Source organism: Scyliorhinus torazame, chromosome 15, assembly GCF_047496885.1.
Source record: "Scyliorhinus torazame isolate Kashiwa2021f chromosome 15, sScyTor2.1, whole genome shotgun sequence".
NCBI lineage: Eukaryota > Metazoa > Chordata > Chondrichthyes > Carcharhiniformes > Scyliorhinidae > Scyliorhinus > Scyliorhinus torazame.
Window position 1 is genome coordinate 147,935,264 of NC_092721.1, and position 14,669 is coordinate 147,949,932.

Consider the following 14,669-nt stretch of genomic DNA (forward strand, 5'->3'; position numbering starts at 1 on the left):
TTTCTAAGAACATTGTTGACAGAAGTTGCAAGAATCAAAGATGGGGATTTTTGATAGTCATAAAGCCATAAATACAAAATGTTCATTGTGGGAACAGTACAAAGAACAAAGAAAAAAGAAAAGTACAGAACAGGAACAGGCCCTTCGGCCCTCCAAGCCTGCGCCGACCATGTTGCCCGTCTAAACTAAAATCTTCCACACTTCCGAGGTCAGTATCCCTCTATTCCCATCCTTACAACATGTAGATCCCAAAGTTCTAAATCAAAGTCTTACATATTTTAACATTTTAAAGTAGCTCAAGGCAAATTGAAAACAAAGTATTTTCCTGGAAATAAACGCAAAAGTCAATTGTGTCCCACTTTCTGTTTGATGAAATTCCGTGAAAATGATTCTGTTATTTAAAACTGTAGATGACTCCCACCTGTCCAAGTTCTTCGTTCAGATTAGATGTTCTAGCCATTGCAGGCATGTCTGTTTCTGGATGGTACATATCCATATCCTAAAATATCCAAGGACAAATGAGACATCCAATTCAGAGCCCCTTACATATACTACAATTTAAACATGTACCCACAATTTATTTTACAAGGTAAACATTCTAGAACTGAATGATAAAACTAACAATTTGTCTCCATATCTAAAGACACATTGCTCAAAGATAATTATCAAATATTGTGCATTATACTATTTTCCTTAAGCACAAGAAAAATATAGCAAATACCCTAAAAATTGCAACTGTACAAGGAAGAAAATTGCTTAAAGCTGATTAAAGTATTACCCAAACATTCCTTTGATATTCATAATTCAACAATTTCCTAACAATTTTTCTCCATTCGTCAAGGTCATTGCTTGTTAAAATATAGGTCCCATGGGAATCATCCTGTACATTACCAAAGTTGTTATTATTCATGTCTGACTCATTCAATTGTGAGAAAACATCAATGCTGATGTTCCATTCTGTCCAGTTATTATTCGCACCCGCTCACTACAATTGGTTTCACTGGACAACAATCAAGAACAGGAGCAAGCAGCAATTTCTTTATATATAGGGACATGACAAATAGTTGCAGTTTTCCCACTTCTAGGTTAGTCAGCACAGACTAAGAACCAAAACTTGCTGGACCATTTACATAAGAAATACTGCACAAAAACAGGCCATTTGGCCCAACCAGTCCATGGTGAATTTATGCTCCACTCAATCTCCCCATTGTTTCTCATCAAAATTATCATTGTAAAATTCTATTCCCTTCTCCCTAATATGCTTGTTTAGCTTCCCCTTAAATTCATCTACACTACTCACTTCAACCACTCCCTGTCGTAGCAAATCCCACATCTGCATCACTCGGCTCACTGAATGAACTCATTGAGCCATTATGGGAGTCAGCAAAACAGAAATATAAATATTTGAATATATAATCTTAAATAACACATGTTTTAAAAAAGACACATACCCAGTTAATAAACAGCGCTTGGGTAAACTTAACAACTTCCAGTGTTACTAGCAGGCTGATTGGAATAAGATTGTTGTAAAGAATGATGAAGGTCAGAAGATTGTACCCAAAATTAGCTGAGACAGTACCTATGAAAGGAAACAAAGTTACAATTAATTGCTCAACACAGATATCAGAACAAAATCTAAATGTAAAGGCTGGTTCAGCACACTGGGCTAAATAGCTGGCTTTTAAAGCAGACCAAGGCAGGCCAGCAGCACGGTTCAATTCCCGTACCAGCCTCCCCGAACAGGCGCCGGAATGTGGCGACTAGGGGCTTTTCACAGTAACTTCGTTGAAGCCTACTCGTGACAATAAGTGATTTTCCTATGGCCAAATTAGCCATTTTTTAGGCTTCACATACAAATTTGAACAAGGAGTGTTCATTTCAAATTTTAGCCACAACATATGACTCCTGTCATATACATAATACACGCACACATACACACACAGACTCTACAATGGATATCGCCCAAATTTACAACGGCCCAGATCTTGCGGTCGTAATGATGCAAAATCCATCAGCGTTGACCATCACTAAAACTATGAAACTGACAAATTCTGGTGTCCACACGTGACAATTGCATGCAGAAATGCAGAGATTGCAGTCAGAACTGCCTAGCTCCTCCATAGGGTGACTTCAAAGTGGAGAGATAAGGGAATTGCTTGTATGCTAAAAGCTGGGTCCACAGGGTGCAGTACATCAAAGGGAAAAAATGATATATCTATAGCACAACAACTGGATAAAGGGAACAGTAGAAGCAGCTACCATGACAACCACATCCAGCTGCAGAAAGCAGATATTCCTGAAAACAAGTTATTGCTAAAAAGCCGCTAGTTAAATTCCAAAACTCGAACATAAGAATATTACACCTACGCTGAAACTGAAGATGGTTTTCACAAACGTGACAAATAATCTGGGGATGGTAACCATCTGCTGGGTTTAGCTCAAAAAGTTTGATAATAATATTTTTTTAAAAATAATTTTTATTGGGGTTTTCACAAAATATCTAGAACAGAATAAAAAAGGAACCCAACAGAATTAAATACAGAACAAAGTAAAACAACCCCCATGCCTCCCTCCCCCGTATACATAAATAATAAATTAGCACCCCGAATTAACACAAAGCAAACATAGCAAATATATACACCCCCTCAGATCCCCCAGGGTAAATAAACAGAAATAAAATAGACCACCCCACCCCCGGGTTGCTGCTGACCATTGTCTACCACTCTGCCAGGAAGTCTAAGAACGGTTGCCACCGCCTAAAGAACCCTTGTACCGCCCCCCTTAAGGCGAATTTCACCCTCTCCAATTTAATAATCCCCGCCATATCGCTGATCCAGGATTCCACGCTTGGGGGCCTCGCATCTTTCCACTGAAGAAGAATCCTTCCCCTGGCTACCAGGGACGCAAAGGCCAGAATACCGGCCTCTTTCGCCTCCTGCACTCCCGGCTCCCCTGCAACCCCAAATATTGCGAGCCCCCAGCCCGGCTTGACCCTGGATCCTACCACCCCCCACACCGTCCTCGCTACGCCCTTCCAAAATTGCTCCAGCGCTGGGCATGCCCAGAACATATGGGTGTGATTTGCTGGGTTCCCTGAGCACCAAACACACCTGTCCTCTCCCCCAAAGAACCGGCTCATCCTTGTCCCGGACATGTGTGCCCTGTGCAGCACCTTAAACTGTATAAGGCTGAGCCTCGCGCACGATGAGGAAGAGTTCACCCTCCGCAGGGCATCTGCCCACGTCCCTTCCTCAATTTCCTCTCCCAACTCCTCCTCCCACTTACCTTTTACCTCCACCACCGAGGCCTCCTCCTCCTCCTGCATCACCTGGTAAGTTTCCGAGATCTTTCCCACTCCAACCCCCCCCCCCCCCTGCGAGCACCCTGTCCTGTGGCAGCAGTCCCCCCCGCCCCCCGCGAGCACCCTGTCCTGTGGCAGCAGTCCCGGGAATTCCATCACTTGCCGCCTGGCAAACGCCGTTACTTGTAAATATCTAAAGGTGTTCCCCGGGGGGGAGCCCATACTTCTCCTCCAGTTCACCCAGGCTCGCAAACCTCCCGTCCACAAACAGGTCCCCCAACCTTCTTATCCCTGCCCTGTGCCACCCCTAAAACCCTCCGTCTATTCTCCCTGGAACAAACCAGTGGTTCCCCCGTATTGGGGTCCACACCGAGGCCCCAACTTCCCCCGTGCCGCCTCCACTGCCCCCAGATTTTGAGGGTAGTCGCCACTACCGGGCTCGTGGTATACTTCATTGGAGGGAGCGGTAGCGGCGCCGTTGCCCGTGCCTCCAGACTCGTACCTTCACAAGACGCCGTCTCCAGCCTCTTCCATGCAGCCCCCTCCCCCTCTACCACCCACTTGCGCACCATCGCCGCATTGGCGGCCCAGTAGTACCCACAGAGGTTGGGCAGTGCCAGCCCCCCCCCATCCCTACTCCGCTCCAGGAACACCCTTCTCACCCTCGGAGTCCCTTGCGCCCACACAAACCCCGTTATGCTATTGTTCACCCGCCTAAAGAAGGCCTTCGGGATAAACATGGGGAGGCACTGGAACAGGAACAAAAACCTTGGGAGCACCGTCATCTTAACTGACTGCACCCTACCCGCCAGGGACAGCGGCAACGCGTCCCACCTCTTGAATTCCTCCTCCATTTGCTCCACCAGCCTCGTGAAATTAAGTCTATGCAGGGCCCCCCAGCTCCTGGCCACCTAGACCCCAAATACCTGAAGCTCCTCTCCGCCCTTTTTAGTGGGAGCTCGCCAATCCCTCTCTCCTGGTCCCCTGGGTGAACCACGAACAGCTCGCTCTTCCCCATGTTGAGCTTGTACCCTGAGAAATCCCCGAACTCCCTGAGGATCCTCATTACCTCCGGCATTCCCCCCACCGGGTCCGCCACATATAGCAGCAAGTCGTCCGCATAGAGCGACACACTATGCTCCTCCCCACCCCACACCAACCCCCTCCAGTTCCTCGACGCCCTCAGTGCCATAGCCAGGTGTTCAATCGCCAGTACGAAGAGCAGGGGGGATAGGGGACACCCCTGCCTCGTACCTTGATGCAACCAAAGGTACTCAGACCTCCTCTTGTTCGTGGCCACACTCACCATCGGGACCTCGTACAACAGCCAAACCCACCTGACAAACCCCTCCCGAAACCCGAACCTCTTCAGCACCTCCCACAACTACCCCCACTCTACCCCATCGAAGGCCTTCTCAGCGTCCATCGCCACCACTATCTCCCCCTCCCTCGCTGGCATCATAATAACGTTCAGGAGCCTCCACACATTCGCGTTCAACTGCCTCGCCTTCACGAACCCCGTCTGGTCTTCGTGGATCACCTGCGGCACACAATCCTCAATTCTCGTGGCTAAGACCTTCGCCAGCATCTTGGCATCTACATTTAACAACGAAATCGGCCTGTAAGATCCACACTGCAGGGGATCCTTGTCCCGCTTCAGGATCAAGGAGATCAGTGCCCGGGACATCATCGGGGGCAAAGCCCCCCCCTCCCTTGCTTCATTGAAGGTCCTAACTAGCAACGGGCCCAACAGGTCCACATATTTCTTGTAGAATTCGACCGGGAAACCGTCCGGCCCCGGTGCCTTCCCCGCCAGCTCCTCCAGCCCAATTGGGGCCACAATCCCACCACCAGTCTCTCCTCCACCTTCGGAAACCTCAATTGGTCCAGAAAGCGGCCCATCCCTCCCTCCTCCAGTGGGGGCTCGGACCGATACAATTCCTCATAAAAGTCCCTGAAGACCCTATTGATGTCAACCCCACTCCGCACCACACTCCCTCCTCTATCCTTAACTCCCCCGATCTCCCAAGCTGCGACCAGCTTCCGAAGCTGATGCGCCAGCATCCGACTTGCCTTTTTCCCATACTCATAAATCGCCCCCTGGGCCTTCCTCCACTGCACCTCCACCTTCCTGGTGGTCAACAGGTCGAATTCGGCCTGAAGGCTACGCCTCTTCCTCAACAGTCTCTCCTCCGGCACCTCCGCATACCTCCTGTCTACCCTCACCATCTCCCCCACCAGCCTCTCCCTCTGCTCTCTCCTCTCCTTGTGGGCCCTAATGGAGATCAGCTCTCCCCTAACCACCGCCTTCAGCGCCTCCCATACCATCCCCACTCGGACCTCCCCGTTATCATTGGCCTCCAGGTATCTCTCTATGCTTCCTCGGACCCGCTCACTCACCTCCTCGTCCGCCAACAGGCCCACCTCCAAGCGCCACAAAGGGCATTGGACCCTCTCCTCCCCCAGCTCTAGGTCTACCCAATGCGGGGCGTGATCTGAAATGGCTATCGACGAGCACTCGGTATTCTCTACTCTCCCTATCAGCGCCCTACTCATAATAAAAACGTCGATCCGGGAATAAGCCTTCTGAACATACGAGGAGAATGAAAATTCCCAAGCCCCTGGCCTTGCAAATCTCCAAGGGTTCACCCCTCCCATCTGGTCCATAAACCCCCTCAGCACCTTAGCCGCCGCCGGTTCCTTACCCGTCCTAGACCTGGAGCGATCCGGTGCCGGATCCAACACCGGATGCTCCAACACAATGCTCAACGCCTTGAACGACACCCCCTTTCTTCACCCCCTTCCTGAGCAGCACCGCCTTCGCCCGATTGTACTCGGCCCTCTTCTTCGCCACCTCCGCACTCCAGTCCTGGTATATTCGAACTTCCGCGCCCTCCCACCTGCTGCTCCTCTCTTTCTTGGCCCACCTGTGCACGCACTCCTGATCAGCGAACCAATGAAACCGCACCAGCACCGCCCGCGGCGGCTCGTTAGCCTTGGGCCTCCTCACCAGCACTCTATGGGCCACTTCCAGTTCCAGGGGCCCCTGGAAGGACCCCGCTCCCATCAGTGAGTTTAACATGGTGACCACATAGGCCCCCACTTCCGACCCCTCCAGTCCCTCCGAGAATCCGCAAATTCTTCCGCCTCGACCGATTCTCCACCTCCTCGAACTGTTCCTGCCATTTCTTGTGGAGCGCCTCGTGCGCCTCCACCTTTACCACAAGGCCTAAGATCTCGTCCTCGTTGTCGGAGATCTTTTGTCGGACCTCGCGGATTGCCACCCCCTGGGCCGTCTGGGTCTCCAGCAGCTTGTCAATAGAAGCCTTCATCGGCTCCAGCAGGTCCGCTTTAATCTCCCTGAAGCAGCGCTGGATAACTTCCTGCTGCTCCTGCGTCCACTGCATCCACTCTGCCTGGTCCCCGCCCGCCGCCATTTTGCTCTTCTTCCCTTGCACCTTCTTGGGGATCGCCACCACTTTTTTAGTCGTCCTGCTCCTGGTCCAAGCCGTACACTGTCGGGGAACTATTGCAATCTCCTTCCCACACCGGGAAACGTCGAAAGAATTCCGTTGGGGGCCCTGAAAAGAGCCCAAAAGTCAATTTCTGGTGGGAGCTGCCGAATGTGCGACTTAGCTCCGCATAGCCGCAACCGGAAGTCTAAAGTTCGATAATATTGGATGTTGTTTGGGAACAAGGGACATCTCAGAGTTCAGGAAACGTAGATAGTTGGGAACAAAGGGGTAACTACATGAAATACTGCGTGTATATAGCAATCAATTCAGTTAAGTGTACTGCTGGAGTGTATTATATTGTACTTGCCATGTGTTTCCTTGCAAGTTAATAAATATTCTTTATGAATTGGTTACAAAACAGCTGGACTGTTCCTTATTGGCATATCTTTTCTCACAGTATACCATATTGAAAATATATACCAGTAGGAACCTGGCGTTCCAGGTTACTCTTCTGGGTTTTGGGATATCCTCGCATTTAATATCAGCGGGATTATTAATGGTCGCTGAAAAAAATTATATCTAGATGAATGAGAAGTAACTGAGCTATGAAATATCAAGTTCAGAAGTACTGCCAAACATCCCATAATGGTCTTGAAAATAGTAATTTTGTGTTTGTTGAATGTTACAATTCTCTATTATGATTTAAAAAATCCATGTATTTAATTTTGTAAAGTTTATGATATTTTGGCTTCTATCCTAATCCCATAATTAATTTATTTTGTTACCTGCAAAATTAAAAATTAAGTGAGGGAACTCAGTGGTTTATACATCCTGGTTCAATGTCTGAGAATAGTTCAAAGTCATTGGCTGTCTACTCTGATGATATCCCTACTGCTGGATGTCTGGAGATTCCCTCGACTTGGCAGTTGATTCAAATAGATTTTTATTTTAGCAAACCTTGTTATGGGCCCCAGAGAAAACAAATATTTAGCTTTGAAATGAAGATCTGGACTTGAAGACTGGGGACTACAAATCCCAGTAGGTCTCAGTCGTTGCTGTGTGTAGAATGGTCGCATATGCGTAAATCACTCCTATTTTATGATCTTTGGCTTCAGCTGGTGTGAGAATGGTTGCACATGTGTAGTTGGTCAGTATTCTGTGTTAAGCTGGTAAATGGCCCTGAACACATGTGCAGTTTGTTCTTTCACATTTCCTAGCTTTAAAGGGAACCCTGCATCTGCGTGGTAAATTAAACAAAAACATAAGAAAACGGCAAGATGATCAAACGACCCAGAAGAAAACGCCATTATGCAGAGAGGCACATAAGGAGCGGGACAAAGCTGCAGAGCGATTTCCCAGGAAAACAAAAGGAAATCCCAGGGAGTGGGGATGAAAGAAAGTTCCAGAAAATCACATGTTCAGGAAAAGAACAAAAATCTGGAAATGATCCCGTTCAGTCAAGTTAGGGGTGAGGAGCAGATGGGGAAGAGAGAAAGCTGCAGGAAGCAGATTTAAAGCAAAATGGGCTTGCTGGAAGTCAGAAGTTCCAAGGAGAAAGCCAAAGGTTGGTGGATCTTTACTACAAACCTGAGAAGCAGTGGTTGTCTGTTGGTATGGCTGAGTATATGAGATTGCATGTAAGGCAAAGTTTGAATGCACGTGGTGATCCAGAGGAGAGGAATGCCGTAAGGAGAGGTTGAAACACTGGAGGTGGATCCTTGGTGAAGACATCCGAGAGAAACCAACACTTGGGAGAAGATTCCAAGTCATGTTCTTTGAGAGCAGAGATTGGAAACCCTTATGTGAAAGATGGTGTTCCAGTGAGACCAGCTGGTTCTAAGTGTGACAGGCACCTGGAGGGGGTTGATGAATAATCCGTAGAGGTTATTTTGGGTCGCGTCTATGGTTTCAGAGTATGTGATGTCTGACAACAGGTCTCCTGCTGATTTACATGGACTGATTAATAAGTACTGGATGGATTTAGTAACTTTTGTTATCCTTACAAATCAGTATATATCTGTAAAGGTATAGTTAGGGGCGAAGGAGTATTGTAATATAGTTAACCTTTTCTTGTTTAATAAATGTTTTTTTTGTTTAATGTTCATCTGCCGACTCCCATGACTCTGTTCAGTAGTCGCTCTTTCATGTTTCTAAACAAATATATAAGTTAGGATCATTCAAGCCCGGTTAAACCCTGGGATCCAACTAGTCTGTTGGGTAACATCAGCTAGATTAATAACACTTCACAGATACTTTTTTCCCTTTGGGGGAATATTTGGGAAGTGGTGGAAGGTTGAACTACATCATGAACGTTCCTTCTGTGGTCAACAATTCAATATGTCCTGGCATAGGACACTCTGGCTCTGAGATGGGGCCGCCACTTCTGCACGACAAGTCATCTCCTGTAAACTGTAAAGGCGAAATGCACCACAGAGATCACTAAATCTTTATGGGAAGCTTTCTTCAAGGCCAGTGACAAGCACCATGACTTTGCTGATGACCATAAAATCGGTCTCATTGACAATTTCCGTATATGTTAACCATTTTCTGAAGTAATTTTCTAATTTCTTCAAATAATTAGAAAAAAATATTATTCTCAGTTTCAGACCTTCAAGAGCCTAAGCTTTGACAGAAGAACCTGAAAATCCCTACAATGCAGAAGGAGGCCATTCGACCCATCGATTCTGAACAGACCCTCTGAAAGAGCACTCTATCAAGGCCCACTCCTCTGCCCCCATCCCGCAACCGAACCTACATATTTTTCGATACAAAGGGGCAATTTATCATGGCTAATCCAGCTAACCCACACATCTTTGAAAACTGGAGCACCCGGAGGAAACCTACCCAGACACAGGGTGAATATGCAAACTTCACACAGTCATCCAAGGACGGAATCTAATCCAGGTCCCTGACACTGTGAGGCAGCAGTGCTAACCACTGTGCCACCATGTCATCTCATCTTACTTGTTTGTCAGAAGACGACCTCTTATACCAGAAAGCTGGACAGATCATGCTGTGTGGGAGATGCTCTATATCCACCTGCCAAAATCCATACACCCACTTCACTAACAGATTCTGATGAAAGGTCACATGTGAATTTTATTTCTCTCTTCACAAAAACTGCTAGGTCCACTGAATGTTTTCAAAATATTCTGGGTTTTTAATCTGCTTCAATCTCTAGTTTCCAACACTCTTCATTAAGCCACATTACCCCCCACACAACGTAATTATAATAATATAATGAGGAAATATGTTGAGCCATGAGGTTACAGAATGTGGAGTACAATTCTGCTGACCTATAACACCTTATGGATGCCCAGTTCTGAGCTCCAAATTTGTTCTGAATTCATTCTAGTTAGTACCAGGGTAGTGTCATGCAACACAATGGGTGGTATCCTCAAGTGACGTGGACTTTTTCCACAAGGATTGCGCAGTCGTCACTCCCATCAATACAATCACTGATATGTGCATTTGCGACAGGTAGATTTTTGAGGATGAGGTTAAATAGGTTCTTTCCCTTGTGTTAGTTCTCTCACCAGCTATCCTGCAAAACCAGCCTAGCCGCTATGTCCTTCAAGACATGGTTTATAGTAAGAAGTCTTACAACACCAAGCTAAAGTCTAACAGGTTTGTTTTGAATCACTAGCTTTTGGAGCACAGCTCCTTCCTCAGGTGACTGAAGAGGTGGGTTCCAGAAACACATATACAGACAAAGTCAATGATGCAAGACGATACTTTTGAAAGCGAGTCTTTGCAAGTAATTAAGTCTTTACAGGTCCAGATGGAGCGACTGGAGAGAGGGATAATCGCAGGTTAAAGAGATGTGAATTGTCTCAAGCAAGGACAGTTGGTAGGAACTATATTGCCGATTGTCTTAAAATTAATTTGAAATTATGCTTGTTGGATCTATCCAAACCCAGACCTAAAGTTGTATTAACTGAGCTGACCTTAAAAATTGGGTGCAAATTGAATACTTTGGGGGGGGGGGGGGCGGTTTAACACCATTCCAGCATAGCATCATTAGTAACAGAAAATCTAGGCTCTGCCTTATAAAACCAGCTTTTCAGTGTGCTTTAATTTTCACCACATTTAGATATTTTTATTGTATCTTTGTGCATTTGCTAAATATTGGAAAACAATTAGGAAATAAATGAACTTTTATTTCTTTAATAATAGTTAAAATGTACTAGCAGCTCAAGAAACACAAATTAAGAGTAAGAGTTACTTTGAATCATTGCTCAGAGTGGAATTCCACAGAAATCCTAGTGAGGAGGCATTTTGCATCAGTGCACTATATTTCAACATTTGAAAATTACTAGATCCGGTGCATAAAGAATAATATTGTTCTTTCAAAGCAATGTTTATGCTGGGATGGGAAATTTTGATGGTAATAATTGTTTGTTTTAAAAGTTTTTATTTTTTATTTTTTTTAAAGAGTACCTAATTCATTTTTTCCAATTAAGGGGCACTTTAGCGTGGCCAATCCACCTAACCTGCACATCTGTGTGTTGTGGGGGCGAAACCCATGCAAACACGGGGAGAATGTGCAAACTCCACACGGACAGTGACCCAGAGCCGGGATCGAACCTGGGACCTTGGCGCCGTGAGGCAACAGGGCTAACCCACTGCGCCACCGTACTGCCCTGGATAGTAATAATTCTTACCGATTGAACGCAGGTACCAGTCTGAATCAGTATGTTTCTTGTTCCAAATCTCAGCACCTGCAGCGCTCACCAAAGACATGGCCACAAGAAGGCAGAAGAGGACCAAGATCTGTACATTTGTAACCCTTTCAACATTGGATCGCTTCAATGGTGCCTTAGTAGAATTCTGCATTTTGAGAAAGCACACCAAACAAAAATAATTATGTATGATCAAACTTTTGAAAATCGATTATGCTTCACATTTTAGAATCCACACTCCATGGTTGTTAAGACTTTTAAAAATCATTCAAATCCTTTGGCAAATTGAAAGTTCTTTAATATACACCTATGCAATATCAAACAAGCTAAATGGGCCAAAAATATATACTTCAGACATTAAAACATTCACCCTTCCCTCACCATTCTGAAAATTTATGAATTTGCACTCTTCAATTGCGCTGCATATAATTTTGATATGAGCAATGGATTATGGCTGCATGATACTCTATGAACCAAGCAAAATGAAATCCAGTCTCAGAAAGTCTGACATTTAGGCAATCTTCAAAATGAAAGTTTTAAAAAGCATTTCAGGCATAACATGAATCCCAAATCAGTGCCAAAGATGTGAAGCATGAACCTATAAAATTCTGTACCTACGCAAAGTGACAAAATGATGGCCATTTACTCTAATATCCACATCGCAAAACAATTTTATTCTCATAAATGATTCTGGAATTGCTGGGTCAAACCCAGGTTTTGAAGTTTGTCTTATTCCACACACATTTCATTCACTGATCAAGCTCCAAATCTATACAATAAGATCTGTTGCGGAAGGGAAATTAATGAGTTACCAATTTAGAAGCGTGCTGGGAATATTGACTATATTTTAACACTGCTTTTGAGCGAAAATAAGTAGGTAAAGTAATGTAAACTAAATACAGCTTAGTAATTTGTACTCGGCCTTATTATGATAATAAGTTTTCTTCTGAAGGACAACAAAATGCGTACTCGAATTGTTTCTAAACCAAGGGCAAAACATTCATATTTCCTCTTGCGTATGTTCCCAAGCTTTATCTCTTCAAAGTTGTTTATTTCACACTATAAATATAATGGTTTTCGACTGTATAACTCAGGGTGCAGTGCACTAGCTTTTGCAGCTGGAACACTCTCTCTCCGCAAATATATTTGTGTCAATAAATTTCCTTAAATCGGACCTCGAGGAATTTGTCTTTATTCTGATTTCCACGACAAATTGGCGTAGTCGTTGCAGTTTTCCTAATTTAATGGGAAGTGAAACCCGAAACGAATCTCTAAACAGGACTCTCTCAGCTAAAAGGGAGAGAGCCATAGCACGACCCCAGCTGAAAGGGGGGTCTGCGGCTCGGCAGCCTTAATTACTGGCCAGTGACTCATGCTAGGAGAGTTATCTTAATTAATAAATTAATGATAGCTGCATGGGAAGAAAAAGGTACCTTAGAGACTAATTTTTTTTTAAAAACTTTGAGGTTCGTGAAAGGATAAACACCGGTGTGCGCTCCCTGTAGTATTTGTAAATGATTTCAACGGTCGTTGTTATTGTTAGGTATATGTTCTAAAGTATTTTGCAGAAGGAACGATGAGCAATAAACTCGACGCCCCCTCACAGGTCGTCCCGAAGCCTCGGTAACGACATCCGGATCGGGAAAGAAAGTGAACTCCTCAAAGAGGACAGATAAGGGAGTCAAAATGAGTAAGAAAATGAAAAGAAACAATCGTAAAGCAACGAAATGAGGTAGGAAAACCTATATGTCCCGCATAGGAATCTAACGAAGCTGACCCCCACTCAAAACAAAAAAACAGGGGAGTAAAAGTAAATAGAAGATTAAGGTAAAAGCGTAACAGATGAGTTCCTGTCGAGAAAGGGACTTCAGATTTTCTGTAGCCGCGAGATAAGGCTAACGGTTAACTGTGATATTTGTGAGCTGTGAGAATCTGTGTGTTTTGTTTAACCAATTAATTTAAGTCAAAGCATGAAGTGCTACATGGGTTGTATTTTTTATCGTCTGTCATTGTGAGTCAGAGTCAGAGATTATAACTTCAGTGATTTTTGTTGGGATTTCTCTAATGAATGGAAACATTGGAAATTACAATCAGTTTAAAGAAAGAAAGTGCCTTTACGAATAAAAGTAATTGAATATGAATAAGTTTTTAGATCACGTGAAAAGACGTAAATGGCATCATGCCAAGTTCTCCGCCCCTTAGATTCTGCAGGAAACATTAACCATTTCAGCAGACAGTTGACCTTTTCTGAATTGACAAAGAAAAATATGCGTCTCTAAGAATAGCTAATGCCTATAAAATCAATCATTGGAAATTGACTTAAATGTGTGCTAGTTGTAGCCCCCTCCCAGGGGATGTTTTGCTGCTTCTAAAATACTCTTATGGTGCATCATGGCTTTGAAGGATGCAATCCCACCCAGCATAAATGGGGGCTGGGTTCCCAATAATGATAATCATTTGAATGAAGGAAATGAGTCCCTCGAACACTGGTTAGCAAATAGAGGGAAAGAGGCTATCATGCAAGGGGCCAAGAAACATTTAACCCCCAGAAAGGATGTACCCCACCTAACGACACCTTTCCCTATTAGGCCGACAGACACTCTGCAAATTAGGAGAGGTAATACATTGCATTGATAATGGAATGTTTATAGAACTGTCTCAAATACGAGCTCACCAGCTGAAAAATTTAGTAACTTCTGAGCCTGCACCCGATCGCTCTGTGTGTGTGTTGTATGCTGGCAGCTGAATGTTAACCCTTGCAGTACCACTGTTTAAAAAAAAAATTTAAACTGCAGGAAGTCTTGCAAAAGATTAATGACCCTTGGGCACAGCTATTAAAACACCTGATAAGAGTCCAGATGCGAGAATATAGTGACCCATTGCATGGCTTGGTATGTTTGTGAGGATGAGCATGCAAACAATTTACAAACACAAAGTCACTTAGGAAAGCAGACCTCATTGCATATTACTCATTTTTATTTTTCGGTGTTGTGGGATTAGGAATGTTAGTACAGTCGACCCATTGTCAGAGGGACCTTTTTAGATGGGTTTAACTTCAGAACCCTATTTAACATTGGCCGTAAGACAGCCTGCTAAGGCAAAGCAAATAGGAGAAGTGATCAAAGAGGCCAAAGGAAAAAAGTAATACACGTGATTTATATTAAAATGGACGGACGAAATTGCCTGATAGAATTTTATGGCAAACAGGAGGGCACTGCCTCCCATCCATTG

The 14,669-nt window shown here is 44.7% G+C and overlaps 1 protein-coding gene across 4 annotated transcripts in view; it reads right to left on the reverse strand.

Moving 5' to 3' along the window:
- atp8a2 (ATPase phospholipid transporting 8A2) overlaps positions 1-14,669 on the reverse strand; it is an 890,601-nt gene that overhangs the window by 606,233 nt on the left and 269,699 nt on the right. For all 4 annotated transcript variants that reach the window (XM_072476889.1, XM_072476890.1, XM_072476891.1 and 1 more), the window contains 3 exons: positions 11,421-11,586; positions 1,452-1,579; positions 422-499 (listed from right to left, as the gene is read on the reverse strand). In XM_072476889.1, the coding sequence (XP_072332990.1) occupies positions 422-499; positions 1,452-1,579; positions 11,421-11,586 (372 nt within the window). The remainder of the gene's footprint in view (positions 1-421; positions 500-1,451; positions 1,580-11,420; positions 11,587-14,669) is intronic.